This window comes from Nymphaea colorata, chromosome 5, assembly GCF_008831285.2.
Source record: "Nymphaea colorata isolate Beijing-Zhang1983 chromosome 5, ASM883128v2, whole genome shotgun sequence".
NCBI classification, from domain to species: domain Eukaryota; kingdom Viridiplantae; phylum Streptophyta; class Magnoliopsida; order Nymphaeales; family Nymphaeaceae; genus Nymphaea; species Nymphaea colorata.
The window spans coordinates 13,803,618-13,827,082 of record NC_045142.1 but is presented as its reverse complement, the minus strand read 5'-3'; the positions used below and the strand labels follow the sequence as shown (position 1 = coordinate 13,827,082).

Here is a 23,465-nt window from a genome sequence, read left to right as displayed (position 1 = left end):
AATCACAGTAAATATAATGTGTTTCACTTGTGATTACATCTCTAATAAACAATGTAAGAGATTGAAATCACAAGTTTGCATAAATACGAAAAAGATTTAATTGATTCATTTGATCACACATATTTAATTAAATGTGGTTAACTTGCTGTTTCATTCACATTGAATGATTTAGTGGATTGAAACCACAAGTTTGTATCAAAATGAATGAGATTCAATTCATTCATATCATCACAGATAGTTAATCTAATATATTTCGCTTGTTACAATGTCTATAATGAATGATTTAAATGACTAAAATCACTAGTTTATATGAATACAATTGGGACCAATACATTCGTTTGATCCCTTGTATCTAATCCAATGAGTTTAACTTTTTATTACATTTATAGTGAACGATTTAAGGGATTGAAATCACACGTTCCTATCAATACGAATGGGATTTAAATGATCCATTTGACCATACTTATTTAACTAGATGTGCTTATGTTGTTGTTACATCCATATTGAATGATTTAGTGGATAGAAATTACAAGTTTAAAAAAAATGAATGAGATTCAAGTGATTCATTTGCTCACTTATATTTAATATAATGTGTCTCACTTGCTATTACATTTGTAATGAATGATTGAAATGATTGAAATCACAAGTTCATACGTACATGCATTAGTTAGAACCGTGTAGTTAATCCAATCAGTTGAACTTCTTGTTGCATATATAATGAATGATTTAAGGGAAAGAAATTACAAGTTCGTATGAATAATAGTGGGATTTAATTTATTCATTTGATCATGCATATTAAATTGAATATGTTTGACATGTTGTTAATTCATATTGAATGATTTAGTGGATTGAAATCACAAGTTTAAATGATAACGAATGAGATTCAAGAGATTCATTTGCTCAATCACAGAAGATATAATGTGTTTCACTTGTTATTACATCTATAATGAATGATTTTAATGATTGTGATGACAAGTTCATATGGATACAAATGGGATCTATGCATTAGTTTGATGATCTGTAGTTAATCCAATGAGTTGAACTTGTTGTTACATTTCTAATATATGATCAAAGAATATATCTAATGATTGATCTAAGAGATTTAAATCATAAGTTCGTGTCAATGGCCGAGAGATTTAATTCATTCATTTGATCACACATATTTAATTGAATGTGGTTAACTTGTTGATGCATTCACATTGAATGATTTAGTAGAGTGAAATCACAAGTTTGTATGAAAATGAATGAAATTCAACTCATTCATATGATCTCTTGTAGTTAATCTAATATGTTTCATTTGTTATAAAGTCTGTAAAGAATGGTTTAAAAGACTAAAATCACTAGTTTATATGGATACAAAATGGACCAATGCTTTTGTTCGATCCCTTGTATCCAATCTCATGAGTTTAACTTAATGTTACATCTATGACGAACGATTTAAGGGATTGAAACCGCAAGTTCCCTCAATACGAGTGGGATTTAAGTATTTCATTTGATCACACATGTTAAATTAAATGTGTATAACATTTTTTTGATACATATTAAATGATTTGGTGGATTGAAATCACAAGTTTAAATGAAATTGAATGCGATTCAGGTTATTCATATTTGCTCAATCACACTAAATATAATGTGTTTCACTTGTTATTGCATCTTTAAAGGATTGCAATCAATAGTTCACGTGGATACAAATGGGATCTATGCATTAGTTTGATCCCTTGCATTTAATGTAATGAGTTGAACTTGTAGTTACATATCTAATGATTGATCTAAGAGATTTAAATCACAAGTTCGTATCAATGCCCGAGAGATTTAATTCATTCATTTGATCACACATATTTAATTGAAAGTGGTTAACTTGTTGATGCATTCACATTGAATGATTTAGTGGACTGAAATCACAAGTTTGTATCAAAATGAATGAGATTCAACTCATTCATATGATCTCTTGTAGTTAATCTAATATGTTTCGTTTGTTATAAAGTCTGTAATGAATGGTTTAAAAGATTAAAATCACTAGTTTATATGGATACAAAAGGGACCAATGTTTTTGTTTGATCCCTTGTATCCAATCTAATGAGTTTAACTTCATGATACATCTTTGGCGAACGATTTAAGGGATTGAAATCGCAAGTTCCCTCAATACGAGTGGGATTTAAGTGATTCCTTTGATCACGCATATTTAATTGAATTTTTTTTACCTGTTGTAACATCCTTATTGAATTATTTAGTCGATTGTAATCACAAGTTTAAAAGAAAATTAATAAGATTCAAGTGATTGATTTGCTCATCGATATTAATGTGTCTCACTTGTTATTACATCTATAATGAATGATTTAATTGATTCAAATCACAAGTTCATATGTGTATAAGTGGGATCTATGCATTAGTTCGATCCCTTGTAGTTAATCCAATCAGTTGAACTTGTTGATACATCAATAGTTAATGATCTATGGGAAAGAAATATCAAGTTTGTATCAATAATAGTGGAATGTTATTGATTCATTTGATCATGCATATTAAATTGAATGTGGATAAGACGTTGTTAACCCATATTGAAATATTTAGTACATTGAAATCACAATTTTAAAGGAAAATGAATGGGATTCAAGTGATTCAATTGCGCAATCACAATAAATATAATGTGTTTCACTTGTTATTACATCTAAAATGAATGATTTAAATGATTGCGATCAGAAGTTCATATAGATACAAATGGGATCTAAGTATTAGTTTGATCCATTGCAGTTAATACTTTTGTTTGGATCCATTGCATCTAATCGTATAGGTTTAATTTCTTGTTACATCTATAGTGAACGATTTAGGGGATTAAAATCACCACTTCCTATGAGTGGGATTTAAATGATGCTTTTGATCACGCATATTTAATTGAATGTTCTTAACTTTTTGTTACATACATATTGAATGATTTAGTGGATTGAAAACACAAGTTTAAAAAAAAAATGAGTGAGATTCAAGTGATTGATTTGCATCACTTATATTAAATCTAATGTGTCTCGCTTATTATTACATCTACAAAGAGTGATGTAAACGATTGAAATCACAAGTTCATATGTATATAAATGAGATCTATGCAGTTGTTAGATCCGTTGTAGTTATTCGAATCAGTTGAACTTGTTGTTACATCTATAATGAATGATCTGAGGGAAAGAAATAATAATTCTGTATCAATAATAGTGGGATTTAATTGATTCATTTGATCACACATATTAAATTGAATGCGCTTAACATGTTAATCCATATTAAATGAATTAGTGGACTGAAATCACAAGTTTGATTGATAATGAATGAGAATCAAGTGATTCATTTGCTCAATCACAGTAAATATAATGTGTTTCACTTGTTATTACATCTCTAATAAACAATGTAAGAGATTGAAATCACAAGTTTGTATCGATACGAGAGGGATTTAATTGATTCATTTGATCACACATATTTAATTGAATGTGGTTAACTTGCTGTTTCATTCACATTGAATGATTTAGTGGATTGAAACCACAAGTTTGTATCAAAATGAATGAGATTCAACTCATTCATATCATCGCAGATAGTTAATCTAATATATTTCGCTTGTTACAATGTCTATAATGAATGATTATGATTAAAATCACTAGTTTATATGGATACAAATGAGACCAATGCATTTATTTGATCCCTTGCATCTAATGCAAAAGTTTAAACTCTTGTTACATACATCCAATTTACCAACGAGTCACGAAATGCTATGGTTCTTACATAGGACTTATTGATTTATTCAGAAGAAATTCGTTGAGATCGTGCACCTTTCTCTATTATTAGATTACAATAGCAAAATATAAAGTGCAGCTGGTTGGTTCCAGCCTATTCTTGAAATACACAATTCGCACACACTCCCTTTCCAAAAAAGATCATATATTTATTTTCCACAATAGAAGAGTTGCACAATTTGACAAATTGACTATGTTTGGCCTATTTACCAGGGGAGATAATTGAATCCCCCACTTTCCTCATGATGCACAAGCACATTTTTCTTCATGAAAAATAATTCTTTTTCTATCTTTACAAGTTGTCTATCAAAGGCTGTTGCTTCTTGTCCTTCAATGGTCATATCAACAACTTTTGTAGACGTGAAATGTATGTTTCCACAGGTACATCTTGTAATTGAATGCTCTAGCCCTTGTTCTTGAGAAACTCATGAGTTTGCAGGTGTGTGACACCTGGTATGGAGGTTTTATTTCCTAGTTATCTTAGTTCCTTAAGTAAATTGTACATTTTATATTGAAACGTGATGCTTATTTGTGCTTCTTCATCTTGAGATTGATAGCAGTTATTTCTTATTTTTCTATCCCGAAACTTGGTAGCAAAATACTAGACACGATAAGGAATCCAACGCCATCAAGATCAAGCTCTAACTCTGCTCCAGGAAAGCACTCGTTCTTCTGAAAGTCACGCCTGGGCCTGTTCTTCAACCGCGCAGGAATCCCCCAGTGATAGGGGTCCACTCAAAAAATCATAACTTTTCACCCATAACTCAAAAAAATCTGAAATTGGGACTGGAGATTCTTGAGACTTAGGCGCTTCCAACGAGCCTAAGCTTGACCAATTCCGACGCCGGAGCTGACAGCGCCGGCCACCGGAATCTGGCGTAGTTTCTGATTTTTCAAAAATTGAAAAAAAAAATGCAGGCTAAAGAGGATGAGTTTCTGCTATGCTACCTTCATTGCACCTTATGATAAATAAATCAAGAATTCAAGCAAAAAAAATAAAACAGTTTATAAGAACATAAACACGTCCTAAAAATGAAGAAGTGAACCTATATTTACTAAGTTGAACCCTTACCAACTATAAGATATAAAATTTCACTCAAAAAAAAAAAGAGAACAACAAAGCAAACCTTTCCACCAATGTCGTGTCAGTTTAATGTCTGAAGATCCAAAATTCTAAAAAAAATGATGACTACTAAATATTGTTGCAAATCCAACCTAATTGGTCCAACTGAAAACTGGTGGCCATTTTACATATGCCAAAGAAGTTTTAGATACAAGAAAAAGAAAACAAAAAGTTTTTGAAGGTCGTTTTTATATTTAAAAACGATTTTTAATTTGGTGAAAATTCTACCAGAAACACAGGACAAAAGCTATAATTCCTAGTCTACTTCAAAAATGATCCTACAAATAAAAGGTCAATGTTCTCCAGTAAAAACAAATGATATTACCACGTCAAAAAACAGAAATAAACACTCAATTGAACAATCACACCACACCGGGCACTCGTATCCATGCAACATGGTATATACTACTCATTCCATTCGTACGAATAATCGTACTTCTGATGAACATAGATGTGCATCTTTTTGAAAGCATTCTTCAAAACCTGCAGCAAAAGAAATGCAGACATAAAACCGATAGCTTATTTTATGAGGCACAATTGGCTGATATGGCCTACATGCAGCTCAACTAAAGTTAAAAAAAAGCTGTGTGACAAAGTTTGCACCTTAGGCTCTGAGGTGCTTATTCGCATTGCAAGCAACACCCTTTCCAAGCTCCTTGCAACTTCATCTTCTTTCCTCCCATTTATTAACAGAAGTTGTCCTTTTGGCCCTGCATGATCTAACTGACATAAGTTCTACTACCATTTGATAGCTTATGCATGATTAAGTAGTTTGTAATAAAAAGCGCTAGAAATAAGCAGGATCATGTCCAACAGAAACAACGTCAGCAAGTTTATCAAAAGGAACCATACTATTAGATCTGGATGCTAGCAGTCTTCCTATTAGCTTTCTCACATATGCCTACACGATCTGTGCAGGCCTGAGTCTCCACCAACAGCAGCACAAAACAAGATCAAGGGCGTCTTCCCTTTATCCACATACTGAAGATCTTGCATGAAGGAAGAAAAGAGAACTAAGTCCACATTCTGATCACATCCACATACAACTTGCACACAAGAAGAAAGTTTGTGATCTTCGTTCACTTTCTAGTTTGAGAACACCAAAGTACTTCACATGATCGCTTCACCAATTGAACATAAACTTGCTTATTGAGTAGCTTAGCCCATCTGATCACTAAAGGACTGACCACACCTCAATGATCATTTTTATTGTGTTTTACTTTCTTTATCATTTTTTTATTTTTCTAAAGTGTAAGCTTTTACATTTTCTTTCATTTTATCCTGAATGTTAAAATTTTTAAAATAAAGTACATTTTTTTAGTCAATCAATTCTGGTTTCAATTCAATTTAATGAATCATGATAACCTTGGTGTATGCAGTTAATCAAGCATCTCAGTTTGTACATGAACCAAGGCTAGAAGAATGTTAAGACACTTAAAGGGCACTGTAGGCAATGGCCTCATTTAGGAGAGAAAAAACTCGAACTAGACATGTTGATATTGTTGGCATATTCAGATGTGGGTTGGGCTGGAGATCTAGATGAAAGGAAATTAATATCTAGATATTTTTTCTTTGTTAGAGAGAACCCTGTCTAGTGGAGCAGCAAAAAAGAGCGTTATGGCTAGATCAGGTGCAAAAGCATAATTTAGAGCTACAGTGTTCGCTACATCTAAAAAACTTGGATTCAAACATCTTTTGGTTGCACTAGGAGAAATTTTGCTGAAGCCAGTTAACCGAAGTGCCATTAAGATTTTACTACATGGTAGAATAAAACACATTAAAACAGATTAGCATTTTATCAGACAAACTATTGAAGACCAAGAAGAAGAAGCAAGATATGTTGGCACAAAGAATCACATTGATAACATATTTGGGAAAGGACTAACGAAGGAAGCTTTGGTTCCTTGAGGGCAAGTCCAGCATGCTTCAAAGGCAAGGCTCAATTGAGGGAGACTATCACCACATATTTATCATATTACTTGCTTTGACAATATGGATTCATTATCCAGCCCTCTTAAGGGCATTCTAGGCCCTAGTGCCCTAATATATCTTATAAGTAAGAGGGATTTGTCCCACCATGGAGAATGATGCAGCTGCACCACATCCTGATCCGAGAAAGCAGAGATTGGATTTTCCTATTCTGTATAGAAATCTCGCTTAAGTCTTTCTACCTCTGCCTTCATCACAAATCTCTTGAAAGCAACATGGAAATTATGGAACTGAAGCTTCAGATGCAAAGGAGCAAAATATCAAAAATATCTCGACATTTTATTTTTGTTTTCAACAGCATAAGCAAGAAACTTAAAGAATTGATAAACCAAGCATTGGCAAATAAAGCTTTCAAAAACGGGACACAATAAGTAAAACATTTGTCAAAAGTAAAAAATTGAATATCGTTTTACATGGATTAGAACAGCATTTACTAAGTTCACGAGCATGATGGGCTGGATACTTTGGCTAATGCACATTTTTTTTCTTATGAAGAACATGCTGAACAGGAAATAAGGATTGAGGCAGTACGAGCCATTAGAAGAGTTTAAACGTTCAGACACCATGTGTGCTTACATAAGTAGAAACAAGACTAACTTTTCCTCCATGAAAGGAAAAAAGAAGGATCCTTTTTTACCTTCTCTAAAGCTAGTAAATGAATTTCCCATGCTTATTAGATGTATGTATATTAGACCTAAATTACAAATTTCAAAGAGGGAACAGTATTTATACTTGGGGTTGGAAAGCAGAACAAGTAGAAAACTAAACTAACATCTGAGTAGAGAATGCAGGATGCAACCAATACCCTCTGCCGCTTTGACCCTGAAATTGGCATGTTTAGAGCAGGTGATAAAACGCTGTGGAACACCAAGAAATTTATCATTTATGAGTTGCTTGTCAGAAATTTCATTGAAATATCCATAAAAACAGCATTTTCTCTAACAAGCAAATAAAGAAGTAATAGGATAGTATTCTCACAAGCGGAACCTCTAAATAAATCAAGAAATCCAGCAAATGAATGAACACGAGAACAAAACAAGCAAGCTGTGCACTGTACAAACATCTACCTTTCATGTTTATATTCCATGGAAGACATTATAAATTCATCTAGCGATCTGTCATACGACCTTGAAATCAGAATTTCCAAGGACCAACTTGATAAAATGCTTGCAATGTAGAGGCCCAAACAGCCCAAAATGAAGGATTCTAATACAAAGAATCAAGGCAAGCTAAACAAGGACCCACTCAAAACATATAAATTGATGATGTTCCCCAAGTATGCTTACAAAAAACATGAAACGTATGAGGAATTCATCCCTCAAAACATACAACAAAGCAGCCCTGAACTAGCTGTTGAACTACTTTCAATGTATCTAAACTCTAAACGGAGCCGTTGGAGCTGGTCAAAGCTCTGGTGAAAATCCAATTTTCACAAAACCAATGCAAGTATGGAAACAAAGAATAACAAATTATAAAACATGAAGATACAATGACCAAAACTACATACAAAATACACTTACACACACACACACACATATATGATGCACACACACAATTATACATGAATCAAGAAACACGTGACACTTAGCATGTGTGTGTGTGTACAGTGTAAGCCCATATTTGTAACAGCCATGAACGAGGTTACTAACAAAGCCCCTTGGGGAACTAAAAAAACTAATTGATGTTGTGCACATACTTTTAACACAAATAGCCATAAAGCAGGTTACTAATGAAGCCCTGGAAAACTGAAAAAAGAAAAAAGTGATGATCTGCATACCATAGCTCTAAAAATTGAAAATGAAGGCTAAAGAACGAAGATAATTAATAAAAAGAAGATGCTGCACAGGTATACATATGTATACCTGCGAGTGAAAATTTATGGGGACTAGGAAGCCAAAAGTGAGATCCCAAGTTCAGTGTAAGCATTCTTTGTTACTGGAATTGACTTCAGTGACTCAAATATATCAAAATAAGCGGGCTATAGTTATCATACTGTTTATTCCTTTGTCAGAAATGCTCATGATTTTTTAACTTCATACAGGAAGAAACCAGAGTTGAGAAAGGTCAGCTTTCCTACTGTTCTCAGGAAGACAAAAAAATGATGGATCCTTTTTGTTGTATCAAACATGAGATGCAAAATAGAAAGCAGCATTTAGATTTTAGAGATAAAAAGTAGACCCTATCAGCATTATTTCTTTTATACAGTTCTTTAATGTCAATCAGAAGTGCCGGTGTTAAGCAGATGCCATTGACTTTGATCTAACTGGATCCAGTCTAAATTCATAGCCACATGCCATCCAGATCCACACATCCTTATGTACTGCATTTCAACATATTTTCTGTTAGCTGAACATATTTGAATGAGAATTATGGCACGACTTATTTCTGACAGAAGTGACCTTGCAGCATCCCTCTTGTGTTCTCTCTTCTTTTCTTCTCCTCTGTATTGTGAAACTACAGCAATAACAAAATCTTTCATCGTATCAGAGGCAGGTTAACAAGCTGTAGATTTTTGTAAAGGTATGTCCAAGGAGATCTGCAACCAAAAATGCAGTCAAGGGTTCCTTATTTAATCTTCTTCCTTACTCAAAGGTTCTTTTCTCCTTTCAAACATGTTTCCTTCTCTGTTTCCATTCTTCAGAAAATCCGCAGTAGGAATATTGTTGGTCCTCAACCCTAACGTGCCTGATTTTTTTATTTTTCCTTTTCCTGAACGTCATGATACCCTTTTCCACTGTTTCCCTCTGAAATCTATTTCTGACCCGCAGCTGTCATTGGATCTACAGGTTTTTTGCCTTCATTTCAACTTTGCAGATTTTATCTCCAGTGTCAGGCATGGAAATATTAAGCCAGATGCCAGATTTAATATTCCTGTATATCTGCAAATGTAAGTCTGTCTACAGATCTGAAATTTTTCCTCCATCTAACATCAGATCTAGAGTTTTATTTTTCACGATTCTATGGATCCTTCGTGTCTTCTTTTTCAATGTGTTGCTTGTGATTGTTTTAGGTTATGAAGATCCACCCTTGAGATTTCCCTGAGATAACCTTAAGGGATGTCATCAGCCCTCATGTTGCATTAGGGTGCCAGAAGAGAAATTCTTAAGTACTGTCCTCTCATTAAGAAAAGAAGAACATAAAGAAAAAGAAAGGCTCAATCCCTCATACAGGACTGCTGCTGCACTGCATCAAAACTGTTATATTTCAAAATCAGGGATCTTCTTGTCTCATTCTTCTTCTTGCATCTAAACCCTTTTACTCTTTCATATTCCTATTGAGAAAAGGGGGATTCCTCCTTTCATTTGGTTTTGTCCAATATCATGCAAATTGTACGATACATATCTTAACTTTTTACTTGGACACATCTTGCACCTTAGAAGAGTGTAATGCACCATATCTTACTGTATAGTATGATACAAGGCATGACAATACAGTGTAATACGTCTCACATCCCATGACATGAGAAAGGCATGAAAAGAGGGGGGTCTGACCCCCAGTTTTTTTTAAACTTTAAAAGCTCCCTCTCAATTTTTCTGTGAGCTGTGAGGGAGATCTCGCTATGTTAAGGAAGAAAGCTTCAATTTCAAACTAGATGTACAAGTGAAGTAGCGAACTACGATTGAAGAAAGACGGGTTTCCCGTTTCTACCATGAAAGGCAAAAAACCTCATGCTTTTACCATACATTTATATTGTTTTTATCAAGACATGATTTCAAGTGACCCATACGGCAATGGTCACATTGGTGAGGGAAATGAAAATTGAAAATCATTTTTATAAGTATTGTAAACAAGACTTATCAGCAAGAATATCTCCGCTAAAACACCATGTAGCTAGGATGCATGAGAATGTGGCTCTGTCGACTAGTAAAGGACCACAAGCATTTGCCCGAAGACAATGTATGGACATGATTAATGGTCTCAAAGCAAAAAAGTTGGGCTAGAGTGTGACCCCTAGGAAGTGGAGGATGAGGACAATAAAGATGATGTCAACCATTTCACAATTAACTCATACAAAGTTCATCATGCAGATCACATTCTTATTTCTATAAATAATGCTAGAAGTGCCATAAATAAATAGATGATTGTATATATATATATATATATATATTAAAAAAAGAATCGATTTGATTCAAGTCATAATTCATATTGGATTCGCCAATATGTTAATAGAGGGTCGAGCCCGAGGCATCGAAGAATTACAGCTAATGTACAAAAAAGCTTTCATTCTGTGAACCGAAGACTCAACATTGCTATCGCAAGAGTTGCAAGACCTTACGGGCAACCTAATATTCTTGCAGAATATATCGCTCTGCAATTAAAGAATATATATATATATATATATATATATATATATATAGAAGAGAGGCTAACTAGGCCTATTTATTCATTTAATTAGCTACAGATGTGCATGTTACACATAAATAAACATATACACACAACACACACACACACACACACACATATATATATCTATATTGGAAAACGAGTAGGTACCAGACCCTTGTATGCCATTCTGGATCGCTTGGGCCATCAATTTTAAGGAAATTGCCTGGAAGAGATTAAATTGAAAAATAAATAAATAAATAAAAATCAACAAGTATGTTAATCAAGATCTCTTGCTTCTTGTGAGGGGTATTTCCTCTCTTGAAATTACATGGTTTTATTTCACTCCACCATCCGATCTCCTTAAAATAGACAGCCATACGATTCTCATCTAGTCTGGATTATAAAATCTTTTAAAAATCATGATGACATGTAATGACCAATTTTGCAAAGGAAAAAAATTGTTGAAAGCAAGCAAAAATAAGTTAATGATATTACGACAAGAAATGCCTACAAGTAGGCAGAATCAGCTATAGTTGAGTGTACAGATTCAACCAAATATCAGATTCAGTAGGGAAAAAAATCCATTTTCGGATACAATTTAGTTAAACCCCAGTAAGCCATTGGATTGTGTCTTCTTCTCCGGATGTTCTAAATATAAACATCTTATTTTCAACTTGCAGTTATTAACAATGCACCTTATAAGAATAAGATTTTTAAGAATACAAAGACTACGATTGGATATTATCTAGGAGCACAAGGATAAGAAAGCTAGGAAACAAGTAATAAGATACTGCTTCTACCTTCCAACAAAGTAACATCAAGAAGAACAGATAATGCCCTTTGCAAGTATACATCTGCAATTTTGTTATCATCATAACCATCTTGTGTTCCTTCTGTTTCTGTAATATTATCATAGGAACTTGTTTGCCCCTCCACTATTTCAGGTAAATCTTCTGAATCACCACTTTGAAGAATTCGCACAGCCTTGCACCAAGATAAAATTACAAATTTAGCATAAATAACTGATAAAATTATAGAAAAAAAGACCATAACTAGAAGAACATTAAGAGATTCACAATTTTTTTCAGTATAAACCAAAAACTCTGCCCTTCATAAATTACAACTTCAAACAAATACACTTGGAAGACAGACATGTGTAGATATTTTGGACAGCGGACCACATCTCCATTGCCATTTTTCAATCTCTATTCTCCATTGAACTGTAAAATCTGAAATAGCTATATGCAGAAAATTCAACTAAGCCCAAACTAAACATTTTGTGAGTAACTATGATATAGAAATAAGATATACCAAGTGACAAGGAAAGCTTTCAGTTAAACAAATAGTCATAAGAAGAAACTCTCAATGAAACAAGGTATACTAAGGCAAAAAAATATATAAAAATGCCTAGAAAAGCTTCAAAAGAAGCATAGAATGACAAGGGCCAAAGAGACCCTTACATAGACATCATTAATGAGCTATTAGGATATCCAACGACTAGAATTATAGGCACTGGAGAGCCAAGCAGCTCTTTCAGCTGGAGAATTCAGCTGCAAAAAGAACATAAAAAACTGAAACAAGGCGAAGATTACAAAACAAAAAGGAAGAGACAAAATAAAAATACAAAATTACAAAAGAAACCTAAAAACTGAACAAAAAGCCTGTGCCCAAGATATATATATATATATATATATATATATACATACATATATATTTATATAAAAGAAAACATTCTGATCCCTTCACTGTTTGCATGTGACATCATGAAAGAGTGCTACCTTGCAGTCTATTTTGCCACTACATGCATTTGTATACATGTGAATGCTCACACAAATACATACTATTTTCCTATATCCCCCTTGCGCCTCCCAATTCTGTTATTTAAAGTCATTTTTCTGGATCAGCCCAGTAAACCCAATCCAGACCCGATTCTAGTACTGAAACCTGGACACTAGCATTACTCCCCCTTTCGAAAAAAAACCTTGTCCTCAAGGTGTGATGAACCAAATCAAATGTTGACAAACAAAAGTCTTTCCATGTGTGCAGCCAACTAGGGCTATAGCTAATAGTAAAAACATGGCTTGACAATAGCCATGATAGTGAAAGGATACATTTGAAAGTCAGCTTCTCCTGCTCAAAAACTTCCTCCAAGTTGGCATGAGACAGTATTCCCGACAATGGCAAACCAGCTATTGGGTAATTGGGATATGCGTTCTGTTGCGTGAGCCCTGTCATGAGATATCAAAGGAGAAGGGACAAGGGGAGAGAGAGAGAGAGAGAGAGAGAGAGAGAGAGAGAGAGAGAACTGCACTATGTTTTTATTATTATGCCTAATCTCATATTAAATGAGAATTAGGGTAACACTAACAAATTACATAGAAAGTCCAAGAATAAAACAACTATTAATAAAGAGCCGTTCCTACAACTATTAAATATTCAAAAAATCACCTAACATAAATGTTATTCAACATGTTCCTTAGCTTTCTTGTTCCATATTTGAAAAGTTGCAGTTGAGATCTGCATTTGGATTTGAGGCAAAAGTTGCCAGCTCTAGAAGATGAGGTAACAACTAGTGGGTAGTACTCTGAAGCAGTCGGTCTTGGAACTTCTCAATTATTTAGTCTAGTGAAATGATTTGAGCAACCCTGGTACCAATTACATCGGTTCCATCTGGTAGCTTCTTCCTGGAAGCTATGTCACATGGTACCTGCACGGTACGGGTACGGCCCTGGTGCGGTCAACGCAGCATTAGGTACGGTCAACGTAGCATCGGGTACGGTAAACGTACCCAAGATCATTTTTATCCATTTTCGGACTCAGTCAACTTTGACCGAGTCCAAATTGTCTAGTTTTTGAGTTGAAAATTAAAAATCCCCCTCTTTTCCTGTTTCCTTTTTCACTCTAAACCTTTCTTGCACATAGTTCCTCAGAACTTTTCATTTAAAATCTTCCATACAATGTTTTGAAAATCCATCCCTTCTCTATAACTTGAATATTCGATAATAGTGTGAGCCATAACCATAGCGATGTCAATATATCTTAAAAGTGTGACCTGTTGCTCCTTCTAATCTTGATGATGCGACAGAGAATTAAGAAAGCTTATATATTTGAATGTTAATTACTTTCATACTGTGTTTTGGATCATGATTTATGAATATGTTATTCATTTTGAAATTTTTTGACATATATGTCTGTGTGTGTGTACGGCCGTACCCCCGCACTCAAATTTTTTGAAAATGCTCTGTACCCGTACCCACACCGGTACCTGTACTCATACCTATGTGACATACCCTGGAAGGTATCCTTCTGCTGCAAACTTTTTTCTTTTCTTGAGATATCTGAAATTCCTCAGACAGTGCATAAAGTTTGTCGTCAAACATATTCAACAAATACCTCTTTGGTCTCGATTTCTAAGGCAGCTTTCTGAGCTGACAGCTGCATCCTTCCAGTCCACCATGCTTAACTGTCGTGCACACTGTGAACCCTCTCTCATTCCATCTCAGGAGTCCCAGTCTGGTTGAAGGCAATAGAACCTGAGCAAGTATGAGGAAGGGAAAATAGACATACCTCAGATGGCCAACTTCATCTGCTACTGGGCTCTTACTTTCACCAATTTTTGGATCATCGGTAGTTATTCTGCTGCCTACAGCTAGGTATCCTAATTCTTGTTCTTTGTATCGAGAATCCTTGTTTGCTCCTTTCATTGGAAGGATGGGCATCGTCAAAGAGTCGACAAGCACTTTCGTTTCTCCCCCATTGCGCATCTCCTTGATTGCTCCATCTGCTACTGCCAATCTCTCCATGACTATGGATTTGGGTGCAGAAAGTTTCTTCTTGTATAGTAGACAGCGAACCTTATCAAGGAGATTTTCATTTTCTTCTTGTAACATATCAAACTGCCATTTAAAAAATGACCATGTTACAACATGGAAAGATATTTTAACAGCAATTAGATTACATCATGCAGTGGAAATGCATGCACACAGAGTAAACAAGAGAGAGGAGGGGTGTACCGGATGCGCTCGTTGGCTCTGATACCGCTCGGCTTTGATCCTCCAAGTGATCTTCCGGATCTACGCTATCAAAACATTGAAGGAGGCATGATGATGCTAAGCTTTAGTTATATGAGACAAATATGAGAGAGAGACTGACGTTTCCATGCTTAGCTGATGAACCCCGCCCATCTCGTCGCATTTTGTTCTTTCGTACTTCTTCGATATCAACAAGACCTGACGTAGAACTTCCACCGCGAGTGGCAGAAAAGCAAAAACAAGAACGTCAAATTTTAGCGATTATGAGATGAAAAAAGATATCAGAGAGTCAGAGAGAGGACGTTCACCAATGGCGATGCTGAGAACGAAAAGGTCTGGTGAACTCCGTCGATCTCTTTCTTTTTGTTCCTTCGTTCTTCTCCGATATCCGCAAAACCTGATGCAGAACTTTTGAGGCTGAGTGGATGAAAAGTACAAACAAGAACGCCAAATTTTAGTGATTATGAGATGAGAAAAGATAATAGAGAGTCAGAGAGAAGACGCTCACCAATGATGATGCTGAGAAAGAAAGATTTGGTGCTCCGTCGATCTCTTTCTGATTCGGAACCTTCTATCGATCGAGAGAGGGAGAGAGAGAGAGAGGGACGTTAACGAACTTCTGGTGCTCCGTCGATCTCTTTCTGATTCGAAACCTTCTATCGACCGAGAGAGAGAGAGAGGGGGACGTTAACGAACTTCCACTTCCCTCCAATACCTCCAACGATCTTGGTTTCCACTTAAGTCGGTGACGTTCGTTTAACAAAATTTTTCATATTTGGACCCACTTTTTCAACATAATCTCAAATGTGACATCGTGACTACAAGCTAAACTGTAAAACAATGACAAAGATGAAAATTTTGAAAAAAAATTATGTTCTCATGCTTAAATGTGCTTTGCATCGAGTTGAGTGGTGCGTTATTGATGCCTCTTCAATCTAATTCATATGAGTAGAGGCATTGGTGTTAAAAAGTGTAGCATAAAATCATTCAGATTCCAAAAAATTATGTTCTCATGCTTATATGTATATATGTTCTTGATACGATATAAGTCATTCCTTTCGTTTCTATATATATATATATATATATAGAAACGAAAGGAATGACTTATATCATATCAAGAACATATATATATATATAGTTATTCTTGCAAAATTTGTGCAAATGAAATTGTTTTAAATATGTTATGATGCACATGTATATACGTTTCAAACCATGGTGTACTGTTTTATTTTGGTCAAAGAAAGTCAATTTGTGAAACCCAAACTAGCTTTTCCATGCAATCAATTGTAAATGAACAAAGAAAATCAGTTTGTGTTTTGGATTTGGAGTTCCAATAGGAACCTATGCCACATATAAACTAGGGGGTGTTTAAATGCATGGTATATAAGGTGGATTTTTTTTTTTGGGTACGATGGAAGTAAAATCCCACTAACAGAACCAGATAACTATATACATACATACATACATACACACATATACATATATAAACAATCAAGTACATGCAAATATATAATCTTGTTAGCATAAGTAGCTTATCCCCATCAAATGTAGATGGCAATAGCATGTCGGGAAGTGGACTTGAATAGAGGGTGGTCCCCATTCTCGGGATCAGATTCATCTGATCTACTTCTTGGGCACGAACCAGAGAGCTTCTCGGCTTCTCTCCTCTGGCTCAATTCCTCCTTCAATTGCGTCATCTGGAACAGTTTCACTCGATAGTCATACTCCTGGAAATAGGTCTTCCTTTGTTCCTTGCTCAGCTTAGCTATCTGAGATTTTCCCAAAGGTTTGAATGGTGGAAGCTGATCATATTCTTCTTTGTCAGTATCAGCTTCAGGCAACTCTTCCTCCATCTCAAAGTACGCTTCCTCATGAACTGCAGAGGCAAGACTAGGATGGGATCTTGACTGCAACAATGAGGACAGCAGAAATGGAACCAGTACTGAATGATAACGATGACCACGGAACAAGAGTTTTATGATGGCAGGATCTTGCAGTCTCAGTAGAGAATTTACTTCTGTTATTATCTTAGAAGAGTAGCATAACAGGAGCAACTGAGGCTGCCAACTCTGCCCATTGGGCAGCACCTGGTGGCCGCATTGATTCCGTCTGCATGATGGGTGGTTCTCAACAAGCACCACCTGATTCATGAGACGCATATCTCCAGCTGCCTGCCGGATGGAATTCTGAACGGCTTGCGACCTATGTGAAACCAATGTTTCATAAGGAAGTGGAGAGCCGCTGGGACCTTGGGCACCTGATTCTGGTGGTGCAGAAGATGCACAGGGGCGGAGGGAGGGGGGGGCCTGGGCCATGGCCAGATGAGCGCCGAGCAAAAAAAAAAATTTGTATTGATAAAATTAAAATTTTCCCTCTTGGCCCGACCCGTGGGTCATCTTGGCCCGACCCGTGGGTCATCCCGACCCGCTTTCACAACACTCTCTCTCGCTCGTCTGGGCCCGCCTGACCCTCTTTCACCCCTTTCTCTCTCGCTCACTCCCTCTCTGCCCTACCCAGTGCCCTTCCCTCTCTCTCGCTTCGCTTGCTCCCCTCCTCTCTGACCCACAAGTCTTTTGCCCCTTTCTCTCTCGCTCATTCCCTCCCTGCCCTACCCTACCATCCCCTCTCTCACACTGGCTCCCCTCCCCTCCTCTCTGGCCCACAACTGTTTCGCCCCTTTCTCTCTTGCTCACTCCCTCTCTGCAGGGCTCCCCTCCCTCCCTGCCCAGTGCCCTGGCCCACAATCCAGCAGAGAAAGGGGCGAAACACAGTGCCCTGCCGGGCCTGCCCAGTGCTCTGGAATTTCTTCGACACATAGGTTGTTTATTTACTAAGAATTTCTCCCATATTTGTTTCCTTTCTGTAAGTGGAAAGAAAACAAAAGCTTGTGTTTTTGCTAATGCAACTTTTTCCCTCCTGCAGTGTGGTTTTAAGATGTTACAAGAGCTGCTGCTCAGAAGCTTTTCAGTAATATGCGCTTGAGGAGGTAAAGATGAATTTCTTTACCTATATGATATGTTGAGAATAGAAGTTCTTAATGTGAGAAAAGTGATTAAAAGTAGAGGCAAAAAGAGCTTGATTGGAAAATAAGCTTCACTCCTTGTAAGTTTCAAAGTTGACGAGATCGATCCTGCAATTTTGTTTGTAGTTGTGATTGATACTACAACTGTTAATACAAAAAATACACTGGCAGATGCAGACAACTACTTAAAACACTAAAGCATTAAAAAGTTAGGAACAACTAGTGGAATGTCTTATTGGCCTGCTAAAAAAAACACAAAAAATTTTACCTTTCAAATGAATATTTGAGGAGGAAAACTATTTCTTTATTAAATGTAGATAATACATACGAAAGGCAGAAAGGTAATTGGTAGAGGGTTCTCATCTTAGTGAACAATTAGCTAAAAGTAAGTTCCCTATTTTATTTTTTCTGAAAATTTTCTACTTAGTATTTGGAGGGAAATTTATAAATTTCTTTAGGTCTCCATGTCTGTTCATCTTTAGAAACCTATTGTTTCATTTTTCTGAAAAAGAGGTGACATATATATTTTCTTATTGATTTAAGTTATTTTGAAGTAATTAAGGGGTTTTAGGATCACTAACATGTTTAATAGTTAATACTGCTTCAACAAATTTTAGAATTTTTTTGTAAAAAAATTATGTTGAAAGACATATAATAACTCCTCCTTTGTCTTAAGGTGCCTCATTGTTACGCTTATAAGATGTTGATGTCACTACCAGATGAGTTAACTTGCTAAAATATGAAAGCTGTTGCATGAAACTACTGAAGTTGCATAGACTGGATACTATTACAGGGTTGAATTGTATGAGCCATGGCCTTTTCATCTCAATTATATAAGAATGCTTGATCGACGTCCTGCATCAAAAAACAAAAGTTTTTTGGCTAGCAGTGATTAACATTCTGCATTTATTTGTCTTCTAAAGATTAAGTTTTCACTTCAGGTGGTGTTGTGATGTTGAATTGGTATACTTTTAACTGGGTGAAACAAAAGTACCCCCTAAAATCTGATTATTTGGAGTCATATATTTTCTTCTGTTCCTTATGGCTTACAGTATTTGGACAATTGGACGTATATGAGTATTTCAGACATCAATTATTTGCTTGCTTTTATGTCAGAAACTCCATACAAAGATTTGGTTGATGATGCTGGAGGAGCCTTTCTAGGCATAATGTATTAACCATAAACCATTCACCTTGGTTCAGTATCACTCTGGTTGATGTTGTGATGCCATTTTTCCTCTTAATTGTTGGCCTTTCTGCGGGACTGCTATTCAAGGTATTGCTAATGATTTTATAGATGTAATCTTATGTAAAGGTTTTTCATGTTGGCCTTTCTGGAGTTTGTATATATCTAAAATGTTCAAATCTTGTTGTCTATTTTAAATTTCAGGTTTTTCATGTTACCTTAATGACAAGATGATGAAAAATATTCAAGACTACATTTATAAAGTATTTTGTTGCATCATTTTTATGTTAATGTATTTGAGTCATGATTTAGTTTCAATAATAAATGATGTAGTTTTTGTTTATGTTTTATTGTGCAGGTGAATGAATGATGATGTGTAGCTATTTTCATAAAAACAGAGGCAAAAAGTGATTGTGTTACATAGAAGGAATATAAAACTGCTTGTTTTAGGTAAGTAACATGTTTTTGTTTTGGGGTTTATAGATGTATTCCTTTGTTATCTTATGATTGTGATATTTGTATGTCCACCTTATGTTCACTGCTCACACTTACGTCACTGTAATAGAAATAGAGCACCTTATCTGCTGAGGACCGATCATGTTTTGTGCTAATAACACAAGCAATTATTAAATGCGTCGTAGGACAGGTCGCGCTTCACGTTTATGACGTGAGCAATTATATACGACATATGTTCACTTCTACTATACTGTGGTTTGCAAATATTATCTAAAGTGTGTGAGCGTATATATATATACATATATATATATATATAATATTATAATTTAATATAGTTCGTTGGACGGTTTGGCCCGCCCTTGAAAAAAATCCTGGCTCTGCCCCTGAAGATGCATGAGTGAGAGCCACGGTGACATTTAACCATATGGATGTCCCAAGGTTAGAGGTGATCGACTCTAACAATGGAAGATTACTGGTGTCACGTGAACAGGTGTCCATCCGATTGACATAAAAGATAATATCTGGTGGGATTTCTTCATGAATTTCTTCACCGACGAAAGAAATTTCCTGTTGATACGCTGTTCCATAACTGAAGGTCTTAATCCTGGAGTATCAATCACTCGAAGTTTCACACCGTCCACAATGCCAGTGGTCACTCGCACCATACTTGTAGCTGGCCGAAAGGCATCGGTTGGAACTTTGTCTTCACCAAATATAGAATCGATGGCTGCACTCTTGCCAACTCCAGTCCTTCCAATGACCAAAATAGTGCAGGAGAAGTTGATCTCCTCTTTGCCATCTTCTTCTAGCTTTTTTGCAGTTTGGAAAGCGGTGTCTAGGCTGAAGAGCCTAGTAGTTTTACTATTCCTCGTTCCTTCAGCAAGAGCTAACCTGTAAAGAACCTGAGCAACAGCCGACTCGTCGAGTGACTGTCCTAATCTGTAGACAAGGTGCAAAAAATTCATCCTGATCATGCTTATCTTGTCATGAAGCTTCTTCTCTTCATCATCCTTGTTCTCTGTTTCTGATTCTCTCGTGGCTGAAGAAGCAAAATTACCCACACTACTAATTCTGCGAGGTGCAGACAGACCTAATGCCGGAACTGATGAGCGATCATCCCAAACCGGCAGGGTTTTGAGAGGTGGATCTGGCATTAACATTGCTCGCGGCCTTCAACAGAGCAGTCACGGTAGCTGAATCAAACAACACTTTATCATCATCACCATATTCTTCTTCTTCTTCACTATCTGCTGCCTCAATGATGTGAGATGCGGTAGACCCGTTCTCAGCAAATCTGACGTCAGAGTTTCTGGAGAACTTCACGAAATTCTCTAACTCCCTGACAAAATTCAAATCGTCACTGTTGTCACCTGTAGCGTTGATCCATCATCAGGATCCAGCTCTTGCTTGTTTCTAATTTCGGAATCATTTGGCCCCTATGAACTAGTTCGGGGTGACTTATTCACGACCAAGTTCTGCAATTACCCCGGTGCCACCAGCCACTTTGGTCTCTATTGGTCCCAACTTCCCACCATTATCCTCTACCTCCAGAGAGCTCGTGCCAAAAGAACCAACCCTGCCCACCGTAAAAAAACTTCATCCTTAATGTTTCTTAATGAGGCACTGCCCTTCATCATCTCTGTGATTTTGAACATTGGTTGTCACTGCCAAATTATAAGTTAAAAACTTGACTATTTTAAATTGTCCTGATCCCAACTCAAAAGAACTGCTTAGAGAATTTTAAAATTTAAAGCTCATTACTGATGATTGTCAGTCCAAGTTATTTTTTGGACAATCTCATGAATAAGGATGTAATTGAGCCTGGATACGATTCTAGGATTTTGATTTTTTTTCCTGGTTTTCTGTTAGTACCAATTCATCCAGCGATGATTTTTTAATGTACTTATTGAAACTAACCCGTTTAAATCCCTGGAATTTTATGTTATAAAAAGTAAACTATCTTTCACCAGCGTTTGAATTTTAGAAATTGGGTTTTGAATTTTTTCAACTGTTTAAATGAATTTAACGATGCTGCAAATTTATGCTTACAAATTTAAAATTTCTCTATGCCTCACCTCTTTTCCATGACCATTGTTCTTATTTCTCTGCAGATGGTCGAAGCTGACCTTCACTTAGAAAATACAGATTTCACACGCTGATAGCACGAGAAGTATATAGGAAAGCATGAGAAATGGTCTAATATATATATATATATATATATATATATATATATATATATATATATCATGTTTAAACTTTTAAGGGTGAAGGGTGTTACAGGGCTTTCTGCAACAGATTTCGTGCATTAAGATTTCGCACCAAAGGGTTCGAACAATATTCTTCCTACCAATATTTCATCTCCTAGACAATATGAATGCCCTTTTCATTTCCCCTTTTCTTCTATGACAATGAGGGACTCCTATCACATCAAACCAACTAACGTGCTTAATCTGTGAAGTAAACACACATCGAGCTTCCACCATATACCAACTCTCATACTCACAATTCAAAGCCAAGAGATCTGAAACTCCTTGATAAAGATCAGATGTGCCCTAAGTTCAAGCTTATGAACCATGTTCAGATGCTCATAACCTAACAACCATTTTAATTTTTCATCCAGTGCCATTACAGTAGTATATTTACAGCACCAAGAATCTGCCTCACATGAACAATTTGATAAAATAAGGCAGCAATCAGCTCAGTGCGTCCCGGCTGCCATTTCTTCATGTAGATGAGAGACAGCCAACCACCAGTAATCGAGCCTTACAACCATTCATTGCAACTAGATTCAATATGTATCACTAGCTTTGAGACTACTACGTAGATTCCGTGTCATCTAAAGCAAGGCATCCATCCATGGCGGGTGACTCGTCGACGTAGATGGATGAACTACAGAAGGAAGATCTTTGAAGGTTTATTGTTGTGGCCACCACCTCAGAACTGAGAAGTCCTTTGACATATTGGAAGCCAACCGTTTTGGCATGCGACACAAATGTACATGCTGCATCAGTTACGATGGAGTAAATAGTGGAATAATTAAGACAAAAGTGAATGTCCACTTTACTCTGCCTTGTTTTAAGTTTTAACTAGGGAACCATGTGATCCTGATGTATGAACAAGCGTTGAGCTTAACAGCATAGTTTTTTACTGGCAAGAATAAGCGTACCGCAAATTATAGGAAAGAGAAACACAATGTAGCCTCTATCAGGCCACATCTTATTGAGAAATAGATCGGAAAATCAGTTCTTAGATCCCCAAAATCATGTTTCTCATATATACTAGTTCAAGGTTGATCTATGCTCATAATTTTTACTGGGCATCTGCTTCATCTGGATAGAGTAACCTTGAGCTTATGTCCACTAAAAACTTGTACGGAGCAAAACTGATGAACGCTGAAACCGAAGCTTAATTTGCTTACAACTGATCTCAGTTCTACCCACTGCCGACCAATCTCAAACCGTATTAATATGAATAAGACATCATAAAATTGATAGACTTGATGCACCTTCTGCAGATTGATATCCAATACGAACAACGTGTTCAAAACTAGCAGAAAGTAAGGAGT

At 36.1% G+C, this 23,465-nt stretch overlaps 1 protein-coding gene, 1 long non-coding RNA gene and 1 pseudogene across 2 annotated transcripts; all 3 read right to left on the bottom strand.

The window, feature by feature from the left end:
* Nucleotides 1-5,311: 5,311 nt before the first annotated feature.
* On the bottom strand, nucleotides 5,312-5,877 carry LOC116254021 (uncharacterized). The gene is made up of 3 exons (XR_004172606.2): nucleotides 5,743-5,877; nucleotides 5,494-5,600; nucleotides 5,312-5,373 (listed from the first exon to the last, which is right to left on the bottom strand). It is a non-coding gene; the product is annotated as an uncharacterized LOC116254021 (long non-coding RNA).
* Nucleotides 5,878-12,020: 6,143 nt separating this feature from the next.
* On the bottom strand, nucleotides 12,021-15,826 carry LOC116254975 (uncharacterized). The gene is made up of 6 exons (XM_031630660.2): nucleotides 15,745-15,826; nucleotides 15,545-15,653; nucleotides 15,358-15,445; nucleotides 15,219-15,278; nucleotides 14,599-15,101; nucleotides 12,021-12,189 (listed from the first exon to the last, which is right to left on the bottom strand). The coding sequence occupies exons 3-5, from the start codon at nucleotides 15,397-15,399 to the stop codon at nucleotides 14,616-14,618; spliced, it is 588 nt and encodes a 195-aa protein (XP_031486520.1). The 5' UTR covers nucleotides 15,400-15,445; nucleotides 15,545-15,653; nucleotides 15,745-15,826; the 3' UTR covers nucleotides 12,021-12,189; nucleotides 14,599-14,615.
* Nucleotides 15,827-16,777: 951 nt separating this feature from the next.
* On the bottom strand, nucleotides 16,778-22,627 carry LOC116255205 (translocase of chloroplast 159, chloroplastic-like; annotated as a pseudogene).
* Nucleotides 22,628-23,465: the final 838 nt, after the last annotated feature.

Coding starts and splice junctions, on each gene's coding strand:
- LOC116254975 (XM_031630660.2), bottom strand. CDS start 15,399: ATGCGACGAGATGGGCGGGGTTCATCAGCTAAGCATGGAAAC. Junction 15,279..15,357: donor CATCAGCTAAGCATGGAAAC/GTCAGTCTCTCT, acceptor TTGATAGCGTAG/ATCCGGAAGATCACTTGGAG. Junction 15,102..15,218: donor AGAGCCAACGAGCGCATCCG/GTACACCCCTCC, acceptor TTTAAATGGCAG/TTTGATATGTTACAAGAAGA.